At 50.0% G+C, this 15,306-nt stretch overlaps 1 protein-coding gene across 4 annotated transcripts in view; it reads left to right on the top strand.

Moving 5' to 3' along the window:
* Window positions 1–15,306, top strand: part of EDRF1 (erythroid differentiation regulatory factor 1) — a 36,915-nt gene that overhangs the window by 17,858 nt on the left and 3,751 nt on the right. For 2 of the 4 annotated variants that reach the window (XM_029932767.1, XM_029932768.1), the window contains 9 exons: window positions 1,304–1,492; window positions 2,018–2,218; window positions 3,574–3,792; window positions 6,220–6,443; window positions 8,066–8,224; window positions 8,369–8,518; window positions 9,279–9,432; window positions 10,898–11,013; window positions 12,318–12,469. In XM_029932767.1, coding sequence (XP_029788627.1) covers window positions 1,304–1,492; window positions 2,018–2,218; window positions 3,574–3,792; window positions 6,220–6,443; window positions 8,066–8,224; window positions 8,369–8,518; window positions 9,279–9,432; window positions 10,898–11,013; window positions 12,318–12,469 — 1,564 coding nt within the window. The remainder of the gene's footprint in view (window positions 1–1,303; window positions 1,493–2,017; window positions 2,219–3,573; window positions 3,793–6,219; window positions 6,444–8,065; window positions 8,225–8,368; window positions 8,519–9,278; window positions 9,433–10,897; window positions 11,014–12,317; window positions 12,470–15,306) is intronic. The other 2 variants (XR_003905802.1, XM_029932769.1) reach the window with 2 other exon arrangements.

Below are 15,306 nucleotides of genomic sequence, written 5' to 3' on the forward strand. Positions count from 1 at the left end.
TTGAAATACCAAGTGCTTCCCTGACTTCTCTTCTTCATGAACATAAATTATATGTGGAGAAGTAAATTTACTTCCCAGCATTCATGTGGTGCTCGCTGGGTGCCAGCCTTGAGCCCCTGTGCAGTGAGAACACCAGGACTTGAGACGTCGCTGCCTTTTTTATGGTTTGTTTGTTTTTTTTCTTTTTGAAATGGCTTTTCTTCCTTCCTTCCCCCCCAGCTCAGCTGTTGAAAATTGTTGATGCTCAAGATCTTTGTGCTCCCCTCTGTCTCCAGTCAGAATTGATTTCCTTACCATTTTGTCCTTGAGCACTTGTCTTCCATCATAGTTGTGCACGCACACCAGTATAGTTGTGAGCAGAAGTGTGTCGTCTTCATCTGTGGTGGTCTCACAATACCTCAGATGCAGCAAATGCCTACAGTAGCAGCAGCAGAGGAAATCCATGCATAAATAAAACCATAATAGAGATTGTACCTTCATTGCTTTCAAAGACTTGTTGCTGATCAAAAACAAGAAGTCTGGAGGCCGAGAGACTGGGAGGGACGCAGCATTTTGTTCTTGTTTGTGTTCGTGCACCTGATAGATTTTGCGGTGGTCGGTGAGCAGCCTGTGTCCACCTCCGCTCTGCGCGGCCTTCAGGGATGGAGGCCGCGCAGCCTTGTGTCCCTCTTTCTGGTGCCCGGTACAGTGCTTGGCACAAAAATGACCATTTTTTAGATGAAGAAGAGAGTGATGGGCTGGACTTTAAAGAGTGTTCCTGGTAGAGGAAATCGTCCACGGGGGTGGGGGGGTGTAGAAAAAATAGGCCTCTGTGTAGGCAAGAAACAGCAACTTGACTTTGGCTGATGGGTAGCAGTGTGAGTACTGGGGAGGAAGACAAAAATGTCACCTAGGAAGTGGCTGAAACTCCCGGACAGGACCTAGTGTGTGGGGAGAACCCAGACCTGTGTTCTCGAACAGGGTTCCACTATAATGAAAGCTGGTTTGTGAAAGGCGCACTTTCTGGCCAGTCGGCATGTGGCCTGGAGAAAGGACGCGCCGGTTGTGAGTTTAGTTACACGTGACCCCGACGGAGAATGACAGAGTTGACGCCTGCGGGGAGCAGAAAGCCCTCCGAAACCCCGTGAGGGTCCACGGAAGCCCTGCCGTTTTACTTAGTAAAGCACAGTATTAACCAGTCTCGTTGTGGCCACAGTTCCTAAGCCGGGACCGTTTTCTGTCAAGAAACAAATGACTTTTTTTTATGGGAAGACTTTACATTCAAATAAAATGTGTTTCCTTTTCTCCCCCTCTCCTTTCCTAGTGGGCTCCCTTCAGAAGGGTAATTATTCCAGTCAATCTGGAATGATCCCTGGTTCTTGGCAACATAAAATGAAACTCCAGCTGATTCTCAAGTCATCAAAGGCCTATTATGTTTTGTCTGATGCTGCCATGAGTCTTCAGAAATACGGAAGAGCGTTACGGTACATTAAGTTAGCTTTGCAGAGCCACGGTGAGTCGCTGTAAATTAATATGCTTCATAGGCATTGGACGGGGAGGCAGAAAAGGCATCTGAATCACAATGTAGTTTCACTCCTGTTTCTGTTGTGAATTTAGTTTCAAAATAAATTTCTATTCTTGAGTGTGTTATTTAGTACTTTACTTTCTGCTCTGATTATCTCTTCCTTTTGAAATCTAGGAAGCCATATGTGATGTGTAAGATAAACTTGGATACGGTGGTACAGAGCTTTCAGCTAGCAGCAGGCTTTCTTAATATTCATTATACTAATTTTTTTTAATTTAATGTTTTTTCATTTATTTTTGAGAGAGAGAGATTGCGAGTGGGAGGGGGGGGAGGCAGAATCTGAAGCAGCTCCAGGCTCCGAGCTGTCGGCACAGAGCCCGACACGGGGCTCGAACTCGAGCTGTGAGATCATGACCTGAGCCGAAGTCGGACGCTCAACGACTGGGCCCCCAGGCGCCCCCGGTAACTTCTAATACGCCCGTGTGTCTCCTCTCTCCCGCCTCCTTGGCCTAGACACCTACTGCTGCCTCTGCACCAACATGCTCTCGGAAGTGCTGCTGTTTCTCTCGCAGTACTTGACGCTGTGCGGGGACATCCAGCTCATGCTGGCCCAGAACGCGAACAACAGGGCGGCGCATCTGGAAGAGTTTTACTACCAAACGAAGGAGGATCAGGAGATCCTGCACAGCCTCCACAGGGAGTCCCCTTGTCAAGGTGCGCCGGCCGGGCCCGCGGCCTGCCCTGGCCCGTCGGTCCCGCTCAGCTGACCGGGGCGTGCCCGGGAAAGTGGCAGAAAGAAGTGTTAGCGTTTAGATGTTGCAGTTCTGTTGCATTGCTCTCTGAATTTTAAAATTTAAAACATTTTAAAATCGGGCATGTCTGTGTGTAAAATGGTTTTGAAATCGTTCTAGTTGCAAAATTAGAAATGGTGAAAGCACGGTAACCTGAGCTCGGAGCCAGGTGTGTGACTTGTTGCTCTGCTCTTTCCACCGAGGTCTCTAGGAACCGTGTAGTCCGCTAAGCAGGCTGTGAGTTTCTTTTGAAAAGGCATCAGCGGTCGGTAGAAGTGAATGAGCTACCTTCTGAATGATTTCTGGGGGCTCAGCTACAGGCATCATTTTTTTTAACTTAGTTCAAAGCCGACTAGCATAGCGAATGTACTCCTTGGTTCTGGGGCTGTCAGATTGGAACACGGGGCGACCCCTGCCTGTGCCGGGCCGGTCGTCCTCATGCTGCGGTCAGGGCAGCGGGTGCGCACGCAGATCTGTCTTTGTAACGTGCCCCGGAACAGGCTGCTTTTGCTCTGAAGAGGTTTATAATTTTTTAGTCCATCTCTCCAAAACTTCTGGACATTTAATATCTAGAGAGGTACATCGGTGAGAAATGCGGTAGTTCTTTCTTTTTTCCCCTGCCCTGTTTCTTCCCCTTTTCCTTCTGCGTTTCTCATGATTTTATTTTCATAGACACAGTGAGGAATCTGTAGTGTGTTCTTAGCACTCCCATCAAATTAGGTTCACTTAAAACACTTCTTGTGACAGGGACGTCCTCTCCTCTGCGGCAGTGTGGCCGGCGGCCGGGCGCCCTTTCCCTCCCTCGGGTCCCCGGCTCTGCGCCTCCGTCCGCCCCAGCCCCGCCACCTGGTGCGCTCAGCTAGCGGCCGCCAGGGAGTTCAGCTCCCACTGCAGGCCGTGGTGTGCCTGAGCAGCCTCTGCTAGCAACCAGAGCTTTATTTCAAGAACTGTTCCTGTTGATTAAAAAGAAGAAAAGATTTACTGAGTATCTGTGAACAGCTGGAGGCCTGTACCAATAAGCAGGTGGACTTGGTAAAATCCAGGTCATGGGACATTTTTGGTATTTTTATCAGGAAAAGAATTTCTTCATTCAAACAGTAGTAGTCCAGGAAAATGTAGTTTTCTAAATAAGTTGAAGGATCGCTAAAATTTCAGTTGCATTGTTTGAATCTTAGGTTTATACTATATTGGACTTATTTTATGGTCTTAAAACTATGACGTTTACATAGGTCCTAAGGAAGAAGGGCTCATGTGATTCATAATTTTTTTTTTTTTAAGGATTTGCGTGGGCAACTGACTTGTCCACAGACCTAGAGAGCCAGCTGTCCGTCAGCTGCAAGTGTTACGAAGCTGCTAACGAGATCTTGCAGTTCAGTGACTTAAAAAGCCAGAACCCGGAACACTATGTACAGGTGTTGAAGAGGATGGGTAACATCAGAAATGAGATCGGCGTGTTCTACATGAACCAGGCCGCCGCCCTGCAGAGCGAGCGCGCGGGTGAGTGTCTCCGCAGCCCCCCTTCTGTCGGAAGATCCCGCGGGGTCCTGGTGTGCGCGCAGATCCTGGCCGATGGGTTTATGCATCGAGGAGCGCTCTGTCAAAGAACCTTGAATTTTTAAGTCCTCGAGAAATAAACAAGATGTTGCCCTTTGAGAGGCCTCATTTCAGGGTCCTCCTGCCTTCCCCTGATCAGTTCAGAAGTGAGGGGCACAGTCAGCCTGCGCAAGGCTCTCTGTTGGATATGCAGCTGACGGATACCTAGTTCTCTTTCATTCACGTCAGGAAGCCAGATAGAAAGGTAAATCTATGGAAAATGCCAGAAGCACAGATGCAGGCTGGAAGAGTGGGGAGAGAGCTTCACTGAAGGTTTGGGGTTCTTGGAGGGCTTTTGGGGAAGAAGGTGTGGTTTGAGCAGATGGGTACGTGATAGGGTGTCCGCGGGCAGGTAGGGGTGCTGGCCCCACTGAGTAGGCAGCCTTGACAAGGAGCCAGGGATGCACGGCCCTGTGGAGGGTGGGGGTAAGGGCGCGTGGCCTCGTGTGACTCAGGCCGAGGGGAGTGGGTTCGGCTGGCCCGTGTCAGGCTTGAGATCCCAGGGGCCGTGTGAGCGGAAGGTCTAGCTCAGTTGTTGGTGGGAAACCTGGTCTTAGGGCTGTTTGGGTTAGCAAGATGTAGGTCGGGAAATCGCCTAAATGATGGGGGGAGGGGGAGCAGTTGGAGCCGTGAGAAGGATGGAAATGTGAAGATTGGACCAGTGCGAGGAGGCGGAGGGCTGGGGGAAATGAGGACGACAGGTGATCTTTAAGTGTGTGTGTGTGCGCGTGTGGACCGTGGCACTCGGGATATAGAGAGTCCGTGCTTTCAAAATGTTCAGTTACTGAGATGTTTGGGTGGCCCAGCAGGTTAAGCGTCCCAGCTCGATTTCGGGTCAGGTCGTGATCTCCTGGTTTGTGAGACAGAGCCCTGCGTCACTGTTAGCACAGAACCTGCTTGGGCTTCCCTCTCACTGTCCCTCCCCCTACTTGTGCTTTCAAAAAAAACTTTAAAAAATTAAAAAGAAAGAGTTATTATATATTTTTCAAATTTTATTTCTTTTGAGAAAGAGCAAGCAGGGAGAGGGGCAAAGAGAAAGGGAAGGAGAATCCTACTCAAGCTCCCCACAGAGCCCGACACGGGGCTCATCCCACGAGCCGTGAGATCATGACCGGAACTGAAATTAACCAGTCGGACACTTGGGGTGCCCGGGGGGCTCAGTCAGTTGAGTGTCTGACTTCAGCTCAGGTCATTATCCCACAGTCTGTGGATTCAAGCCCCGCATTGGGCTCTGGGCTGACAGCTCGGAGCCTGGAGCCTGTCTGGGGTTCTGTCTCCCTCTCTCTCTCTGCCCCTCCCCTGCTCGCTTTGTCTTTGTCTCTCAATGAGAAGGTAAACATTAAAAAAAATAGTTGGACACTTAACTGATCGAGCCACTCCACACCACATATGTATATTTTTTTATTGAGAAAGAAGAACCTGTGCTTTTTAAAAAACTTTTAAGGTTTTTATTAATTACTGTGAGACGGAGACAGAGTATGATTGTGCGGGGGCAGAGAGAGGGGGAGACACAGAACCTGAAGCAGGCTCCGGGTTCTGAGCTGCCAGCACAGAGCCCAGTATGAGTCTCGAACTCACAAACCATGAGATCACCACCTGAGGCAAAGCCAGAAGCTTAACCAACTGAGCCACCCAGACACCCCAGAACCTGTGCGATTAAGGCGCATCTGGAGGAAGAAGTTGGTGAAGTCGGTGAAGCGCAGTAGTCCGAAACCCAGGAGACACGCAGATTCCGCCTCTTCCGATTCCATGGACCATGTGCTTTGAATCTATAAGACAGTGCTTTCCTAGATGATTTTACTGGCTTGTTTGAGTATTAGTTAATAGTGAAAGAGGGCCACGTTTGCGTATTGTATGAGTCTGCGCAGCCTGCCGTAACAGAATAACCCAGAGTGGGTGGCCTAAACAGCAGAAACTGTATTTCTCACAAGCTGGAAGCTGGAAGTTCATTATCGAGGTGCCAGCAAGGTTGGGTTTTTCTGAGGCTACTCTCTGGGCTTGGAGATGGCCGCCTTCTCTCCGTGTCCCTAGCTGGACTTCTCTCCTTGCAAGCCCTCGTGTCTCTTCGAGGACCCCCAGTCATGTTGGCCTAGGGCCCATCCTCTCCTCCTTGAACTGAACTTGCCTCTTGAAAGGCCCCGTCTCCCAATATAGTCACGATGCTTGTAGGGCCTCACTGTGAATTTGAGGCGAGTGGGGACGATGACAGCACTTCACTGCGGTGACCCCACATGGCCGCTTCCTTGGCCGTCACGTCCCCTCCTCCCCTCCTCCTTCCCTGGGACACCCGGGTTTACACTGACATCTGCTTTCTTTCCTTTTTGTGTGAAGTGAGCAAGAGCGTGTCTACTGCGGAGCAACAGCTGTGGAAAAAAAGCTTTTCATGTTTTGAAAAAGGAATTCACAACTTCGAGTCCATCGACGACGCTACCAACGCGGCGCTTCTGCTGTGCAACACGGGGAGGCTCATGCGGATCTGCGCGCAGGCGCACTGCGGCGCCGGCGACGAGTTCAAGCGGGAGTTCTCGCCGGAGGAGGGCTTGTATTATAACAAGGTAACGTGCTCACGCGCCGCCGCAGCCTCTTCCAGCGGATCCGCACTCGCCGCTGCCCCGGCTCCAGGCAAGTCCCGTAAGGCTGAGAGCCGTGGTGGCGGCGCGTGCGGACTTAGGAGGACACTCAGAGGCCGGCCCGGAACGCCGAGAAGCCGTGTCGGAGCGGGCGTGTTGCGAGGTGACCCGTGGGTCGTGTTGGCGTAACCCGAGAAGGCCTCAGGTGGCGGGCGGGGGACAGGCTGGCGGCTCGGGAAACGGGAGGTGCCAGGAGGAGACGGAGGGAGAGCCCGCGTGCCGAGCCGCGACGCAATCAGCAGGAAGGGACACGTGTGAGTGTGTGGAAGGAATGGTTTTTAAGTGCCTAACAGGACGCAAGGTTGGAAAGCACACCTCAGCCTAGCGGAAACATGACAGCAGATCCTTTGTACGTGAAGAAGAGTGAAGAACCGTTGGAAGTAGGGGTGCCTGGCTGGCCGAGGCGGTGAAGCACACAGCTAGCTCTTGGTGTCGGGGCTGTGAGCTCAAGCCCCACGTTGGTTCTGGTGCTTCAAGGATAAAATAAAAAACTGCCCCAATAGGGGGGAAAAAAGGCAAATGATCTTGAACAAAAAATTGATACACGTTAAAAAAAAAAAGTGGTTAAAATACAAGAAATTTCACATTTTAAATTTTTATGAGATAAAAAAATTGAGTTTCTTTTGTCTATTAAGTTACCCATATTTTGGGGCGTGTGGGAACCTCCAGTGTAGGGGAGGGGAAGGACGGGGTGGTTCCTGTAGCAGGTGCTTCAGAGCCCTCGGGGCCGCTAGTGAAGTTCACGGGGCGTTGTCAAGTGCAAGTGACCTTGTTTCAGTTTTTCTTCCATTTTACAGATGCACAGATAAAGGTTGATAGTTACAAGAAATGTAGAAATTATTGCTGGGTGATGGAATTAAAATGTGATTTTTATTTGCTTAAATGTAATGACCATACCTTTCAGGCGGTGAGGGAGTGGGGGGGGGATACTTCTTTTTCCGGTTGGATCAGCATCGATGGACTCGTCTAGTTATTTTTTTCTAGTTTACTAGTTATACAAACGAATTTTCATTTAAGAAGGAGAAAAACCATGGGCACCTGGGTGGCTCAGTTGGTTGAGCATCCCAACTTCAGCTGGGGTTCTGATCTCTTGGTTTGGGAGTTGGAGCCCCACATCGGGCTCAGTGCTGGCAGCTCAGAGCCTGGAGTCTGCTTCGGATTCTGTGTCTCCCTTTCTGCCTCTCCCCCACTCATACTGTCTCTCTCTCTCTTTCTCTCTCTCTTCCTCTGAGAAATAAATAAACTTTAAAAAAAAATTATAAAAAAGAAAAACCAAAGGAAGAAAATGCATCCTCATGCATATCAGAAAGCACTAAGCCTTATGATGGACTTGCCATGGAAATGTGGGGGGCGTGTGGCCAGCCACTTTAAGTAGCTTTTCTTCCTTGAAACAGTTTCATAGATCATGTTTTCCTTTCGTAATATTGCCCTTCTATAAATTGTCCCCAAATCAAATCAACATCTGGGTGATTTTGAAGGGTGTTTGATTTTAATATGCTGTTGGCACAGATTTAAACTGCGTGAGGACCGTCTTTCCCTCCTCACAGGCTGTGGATTACTATCTGAAAGCGCTAAGGTCCCTGGGAACGCGAGACATCCACCCAGCTGTTTGGGATTCAGTGAATTGGGAACTGTCCACGACGTATTTCACCATGGCGACGCTGCAGCAGGATTACGCTCCGTTGTCTAGAAAAGCTCAGGAGCAGGTAATGTGTGCTGGCCGTGGAGGAAGGCTTCAGCGTTAAGCCTTTAGTGGCTTATTGAGCATATTTTCCTTAACAAGCAGTATTTAAATACTTAAGATTATAGGCTTGTCGTTTTTTTCTTCTCCCCCTTTAAAAAAAAAACAGATTGAGAAAGAAGTGAGTGAGGCGATGATGAAGTCCCTGAAACACTGTGACGTGGACTCCGTGTCCGCTCGCCAGCCTCTGTGCCAGTATCGCGCGGCCGCCATCCATCACAGGCTGGCGTCCATGTACCACAGCTGTCTGAGGAACCAGGTACTGCCCCTCCAGCCTCAGTGCCGAGTCCGCCGGGAAGGGCTCTGGGTGTTGCTCTTCCACCTCGGGATGTGGGCCGTCTACTCTGTTAGCTGCTTTAAAAAACTTCGGGGTGCAGGTAATTTTTCCTCTCTCGCCTGCGGTGTATTTTTTTCTGGACTATAAAGTGAGTGGGTGTTAGTTTGCCAAATTAGACCCCATCTGTCCGTATGCACCCAGGGTGACCGCTGTCCTGGGTTTTCTTTCTTCCTTTTCTTTCTTTCTAGCTCAGGACCAGGGTCATTTATCTGGCGGGCCCTTGGGTAGAGGCGACCTTCTGGGTGCCCTCATCCTGAGAATATTGTCCGTCCTCCGAGGTCCAGCTTAACCACCGAGGATTTCTTTTTGCCTTACGCTGCCCCTGGACTCTCTGGTCCTTGTCCTGGGGGGTCCTCACCAGAGTTCGGGTGGCCCAATATCCCCAAGGCAGAAGCAAGCCTTAGCGGTCCAAGACCACGCCGTGGGGAAAGAATTTTCTTTTCCACGCACGGCGCCAGGCCAGCTGGATGTCCCGTGCAGGAGAATGAACTGGGACTCCTCCCTCGCATCATATACAAAAATTAACCAAAAGTGGATTAAACACCTAAATGTAAGAGCTAACCCTGTTGAAGACTTCTAGAAAAACAACACTAAAGGACGTGTAGCGATCCAGTCAGAGACGTAGTTAAGCGGTCCTGTCAGACCCCAGCGTCAGGACTTGCTGTCTCACCGCTGCCCCCAGGTCGGTGACGAGCATCTCCGGAAGCAGCACCGGGTGCTGGCGGAGCTTCATTACAGCAAGGCCGGCAAGCTCTTCCAGCTTCTGAGGGGTGCCCCCTGCGAGCTGCTGCGCGTGCAGCTGGAGAGAGTGGCGCTCGCGGAGTTCCAGATGGCCGGTGAGCGCGGGGCGCGGGGTGGGGCAGGCCCGGACGCCTTCCTGCTCGTGGACAGTGTGTTCTTGTGTTAATTCGCCCATAGTCAGCGACTTTGGGGAGGCCCGGAGAAGTCTCTGCCCTTTCTGAAGCTTAGGAAATGGATTAGATTACATTCAGGGACCTATTTATTTCATAGAAACATTGAAATATAGTCCACGCTCGCTTATTTGAGAAAATGGGACAAGTCCGTCCGTTGAGACCATCGAGATTAAGTCCTCACGGACAGCCTAGGGAGAACAGGGCTCACGCGGCCGTGGGCACGGGCACCACAACTGCAGGCCCCTGGGAAGGGAGGTCCGGACGAGTGTGGGCTCAGCCACGGCGGGGAGCCAGCCGCTGCCCCCGGGGTGTTTTCCTGCGTCTCTTCCTCAGCGCCCACCTGCTCCCGTGCACACAGGGGTCCTTGGAGGCCTGGCTCTTGTGCGGTAAACAGACTAGCATTTCTTAGAAGTATGGCTGCTCATTTGGTTTTATTTCTTGGGTGTTTTCTTCTATAAAATTAAAACAAATGTACTCCTTCGCTGCGGGGAGGACTCTTCCAGCACAGTGTCCCCGGAAGGGCGCACAACCGAGTCCAGTGCTGGCTCGGGACCGGGCATGGGCAGCCGGGAGGGAGGCTCTCCCTGGGCACAGATTTGGACTTGGTACATCTGCAAATGTGTGGCCTATTCAAAGCTATTTCTAAAAATACTGCTTAGGGGCGCCTGGGTGGCTCTGTCTGTTGAGCTTCTGACTTCCGCTCAGGTCATGATCTCATGGTTCGTGGGTTCAAGCCCCGCATCAGGCTCTGCACCGACAGCTCAGAGCCTGGAGCCTGCTTCTGATTCTGTGTCTCCCTCTCTCTCTGACCCTCCCCCACTCATGCTCTGTCTCTCAAAAATGAATAAACATTAAAAACATTTTTTTAATACTGTTTACTGAAAGTACTCCTGTAGACTTCTTGCCAGTGTGTACTAGGCGGCAGGATTAATTTCGGGGTGCGTTTTGGGTGTCCTTTCTTCATTTACATCTTCCCGTTTTCTGCCGTGTTTGAATTCCTTCAAGAGAGCAGGCAGCATTTTCATAAAAAGGAGACACTGGGAACAAAGTTGCTGAGATAAGTGTGGTTAATTTTCCTTTAAAAGTTGAGTTCCCAAGAAAAGCAGCATAAGCGCTTGCTCCCAGCTGGTGTCTTTGCCCGGACGCTCAGGTCGTCTCCGGGCGGGCCGGGCCACCACCCTGGCAGGACCAAGCGCTGCAGCAGGGCGGCCGTTATTTTTGCTTTGTCCCGGGATACTTACCAGAAGTTGGATTTTAGAAAATCTGTTGAGATTCTCACGAGCTACCTTTACAGCATTTGAAAATCGGTGCTCACTGATGCACTGGCCTTGGAATGGTTTCTCGAGTGATAGTTAAAGGAACGGTCGCTCTGTGCCTCGCACTCTAGGTCAGAACAGCAGTGTCGGCAAACTGAAAACCCTGTCGGGGGCTCTGGACATAATGGTGAGAGCCAAACACGCCTTCCAGCTCATCAGAAAGGAGCTGGCCGAGGAGTTTGACCAGGTGAATGGAGAACTAATCGTCTTCGGTTTGTGTGTGTCTGCAGCTAAACGGGGACGTGTATAGGGGCGGGCGGGGGCGGGGGGGGTGTTGTGTGTGTTTATGTTTATGCAGACACACACGTGCATGTGCCTTGCGTAAAATCACATGAACAGCGATGTATTATATTTTCTTGGTGGAATTATTGAACTGTTTTAAGTTGGAACTATAGCTTTTATATTAAACATTTGTTTCTCTAACCACATAGACCTGAGTAAGGCTCTGATCGTCTAACATCTCTGTTGTGTTTTCCTTTTCTGGGTGGTGGTGGTGGTGGTTGTGTCTTTTTTGTCATTGTTCTGGTTTTGTCTTTTTTTTTTTTTAAAGGAAGTTACCGGGTTTGTTTTTGTTGTTATTGTTGTTGTTAAAGTTTATTTTGAGGGGCACCTGGGTGGCTCAGTTGGTTAAGCATCTGGCTTCAGCTCAGGTCATGATCTCCCAGTTCATGGGTTCAAGCCCCGCATCAAGCTCTTTGCTGACAGCTCAGAGCCTGGAGCCTGCTTCAGATTATGCATCTCCCTCTCTCTCTGACCCTCCCCTACTCATACTGTCTCTCTCTGTCTCTCAAAAAAAAAAAAAATTAAAGTTTATTGTGAGAGTGAGAGTAAGTGCGGGAGGGGCAGGGAGAAAGAGAACCCAGAGCATCCCAATGGTGGTGCTCGAACTCCTGAACCGTGAGATCATGCGAGCCGAAGTCAGGTGTCCAACACTTAACCGACTGAGCTGCTGGGGCGCCCCGTTCTGTCTGCTGTTAAGGAAGAAGGAGGCACGTAGCTCTTTCACGGTTCCCGTTAAACTTCCGGGAAGCAGTTGAGTGATGAGTGGCTTACGCAGGCTCCTTGGAAAGCTGCTCTGGTCAGCCTGGCCCTCCAGCATTCACGCTACTGTCTGCCGTGGCCAAGAGGTCCCCGAGTCCCCGTCCCAGGCCGCCCTGGCAAACCCCGGGGGGTGCCCGTTCGCCTCGGCTCTGTCAGGTGCACTGTTGGAAAGTAGGAGGTTCCATTCAGGGTTGATGTCGACCCAAGTGCCCGTTAGGCGTGAGACGTTTTTCTCGGCTTTTAGTCGTCAGCCGATGTCCAGGATGAGGGGCTCGTCCGCCTCTGCCACCAACAGGCTGCCCTGGGGGGAGAGTGACCGCAGACTTCCTTTCCGTTGTTGTGTGTTTGCCTAAAACGTTGACTGGGTGGGCATCTCTGCAGCCCCGTCACCTGAGTGGGGGGCTGTACCTGCCCCGTAGCTTCGGCGAAGTAACTTTCTGCCGTTTGTAGCCGAAGAGCGAAGAGGGCGCCCCGGCTGCGGACTCCTCGCCCGGACTCAGTCGGGAAGAAGTGATCAAGCTCCTCAGCATATTTGAATCTCGGCTCTCATTCCTTCTCCTTCAGTCCATCAAACTGCTGTCTTCCGCTAAGAAGAAAGCGAGGTAAATCCCTGTGTTCTTTGTGGAAATCTCTTCTCTAGCACTTACTTGTGGAGAGGTGATTTCTCCCGACCCCGGGGAGAGGATAGGTTGTGTCCGTTCTTGTCCTTGTCTTGTGTGTGCGTGACCAGGGACTTAAGTGGGGCTCTGACTTGTCAAATCAGATGAGACTCCTCTCTGTGTGCCCATTACATACTGCAACTACAGACACCTGTCTTGCTTCCTAAGTGTAAATATCCTATTGGTTTTAGTATTTGCCCTGAGAGAGATGGGTGACCCTGGAATGAAGACTGTTTCTAGAAACCCCTCTGCGCACTGTCTTTAAACGGGAAGTCAGGACTAGAGGCCGCCCAGCAGCAAATGCCCTCCCTCACAGAAGGGGTAGAGGACGGGGTGCCAGGGTCTCCGCAAAGCCCGAGAGCTTCCTGGGGAGCGTGCGCACCTCCGCGCAGGTGTCCCTCTGCCCCTGTGTCGGCTCGTACGGTTGTGTCGCTCTACCAGGGTTCTTACGGGGCACTATTTCACTCGGAGTCTAGATCGGGAAGGTAATACGTCTTTCCTGTTAAAGTAGAAGTACAATCTGGCCACATTACAGAATTCGGAAAATGAGGGGGGAAATCCTCTTAACACCTCGATCATCGTCGGTCCTCCCGTGCGTATTTTATCAGTTTATAATCTTCAGGGACAGGCAGTTTTTGTCTCTCTTTGTTTTAATTTATATGTAGTAAAGTTTACTTTTGGTGGCATACAGTTTTTCAGACTGTGACAAACACGTGTGTCTCCTGCCAAAATCACGAGTTGGGACCACCCTGTCCCTCTTGCCGCCTCCTTGTGGTCAGTGCCTACTCTGCCCAATCCCTCAGGCCGTCGCGGAGAAAGCGTGCTCTCTTTTACCACTAAGCGAAGCACCGGCTGCGGGTTCTTTATGAATGCTCTTAACTAAGTTGAGAGTGTTCTGGGGCACCTGGGAGGTTCAGTCTTTAAGCGTCTTCCTCTTGATTTTGGCTCAGGTCATGATCTCACAATTTTGTAAGTTCGTTGAGAGTGTTCTCTTCTATTCCTGAGTTTTATCCTTAGTGGACGTTGAATTTTTGCCAGGTGCCTCTGGTGTATGCATTGAAATGACCACATTGTTTCCTTCCTTAGTCTGAACGTGGTGGGCTCGCTTAGGGGCTTTGTCAGTGTTCAGCAGCTCCGCGTCCTCCTTTCCCTGTGTCTGTGTGTCTGTAGGGTCTGAGGGGGCGGTGCTCTCCTCTACTGGTTTTGTCTGCTTTTGGGAGCAGAGTGAGCTGGCCTCCCTCTCACCGTGTGCCCGTGTTTCCTGGCTGGTTTTCAGAAGTGGGGAATTCCTCTTTCTTCCCTCAAGCTTTGTTAGAACTTACCGGTGAAACAAACCTAACCTAGAGTTGGCTTTGTTGAAAAGTTTTCACGAAGAGTTTAGCTGCTTTTCATAGATGAAATTTTCCATGAGTGAACGAAAGTCTGTTTGATCTCTTGTCAGATGTGTGGTTCACAGTGTTCCCTTCTGACCCCGCTCGCGTCTAAGGGTGTTGGAGGTGGCGGCCTTGACTTACTTCCTGGCGCTGCAACGTCGGCTTTCTTTTTCTCCCCGCTTGGTTAGTCCAGTTGGGAATTCATCAGTTTTATTGATCTTTTCAAAGAACTAGCTTGGTTTGATTGCTCCCCCCTGCCCATTGTTTATCTGTTTTCAGTGTCATTAATTTATACATTATACATTTATCTATATTCCCTTCTTTCTGCTTATTTGGGGTTTAATTTGCTCTTTTACTGGTTTCTTAAAGTGGAAGCTTAGATTACAGACTTGAGACCCTTTTTGTTTTTAAATGTAAGTATTTACTGTAAATTTCACACTGCTTTTGTTACATCTCACAAGTGTGTTACAGGGTTGTTGGTTTTTTTCAGTTTAAACTAATTTTTGATATCCTCTGAAACTTTGTGTTATTAGAAACATGCTGCTTAGTTTCTAAGTATTGGGATGTCCTGGGTCATCTCTATTACTGATTACTAGTAATTCCGCTATGTGCTGAGACCATAACTTTGTGTGATTTCTTTCACATTTGTTCCCATTTGTGTTGTGACCTGGACTGTGGTTTGTCCTTCCGTGTGCCTTTGAAGTACAGGCGCATCCTGCCGTCTTGGGTAGAATGTCCTGGAAACGTCAGTTAGGTTGCTCTATGAGAGGAGTGGGCTTCTCCAGCTACGGTTGTGGATTCTTCTGTGTTTCCTGTGGTCCCATCGGCTTTGTTTCCTGTGTTTCGATGTGGACGCATTTAGATGTATCCACAGGATTGTTGTGTTTCAGAGAAGTGACCCTCTTATCACGGGGGGACACCCACTTTTGATGTTAGTACACTATTATTATTTTGATGTTAGTTATACTTTTGATGTTAGTATAACTATTCGGCTTTCCTCTGGTTAATGTCTTCGGCTTTCAACCTAGCTGTGCCGTGTCTAGTAAAAGTGAGAGTCTATAAATAACATATAATTGGGTCTTACTTTTTTTAAAACAAACTTATAATTGGTGTCCTCAGACCGTTCACATTTAATGTGACTTTGCTCTGGTCAGATGAAATCTGTCATCTTGCTAGCTGTTTTGCCTGTCTTTCCTGCCTTCTCAAGTTAATTGAACCTTTTCTGTGGTGGCGTTTTATTTCGCTGTTATTTATACTACTTGTTAAACGTTTTGGCTGTTGACCTCGGGTTTCCATCCTTAATCAGGAGCAGCTTCGCAGATAGGCTGCTGCCTCACCTGTTGTGCGAAGGCCTTCAGGTGCCCCCCCCCCCCCCCCCCCCCCCCCCCCCCCCCCCCCCCCCCCCCC

This window comes from Suricata suricatta, chromosome 2 (genome assembly GCF_006229205.1).
Source record: "Suricata suricatta isolate VVHF042 chromosome 2, meerkat_22Aug2017_6uvM2_HiC, whole genome shotgun sequence".
Classification (NCBI taxonomy): domain Eukaryota; kingdom Metazoa; phylum Chordata; class Mammalia; order Carnivora; family Herpestidae; genus Suricata; species Suricata suricatta.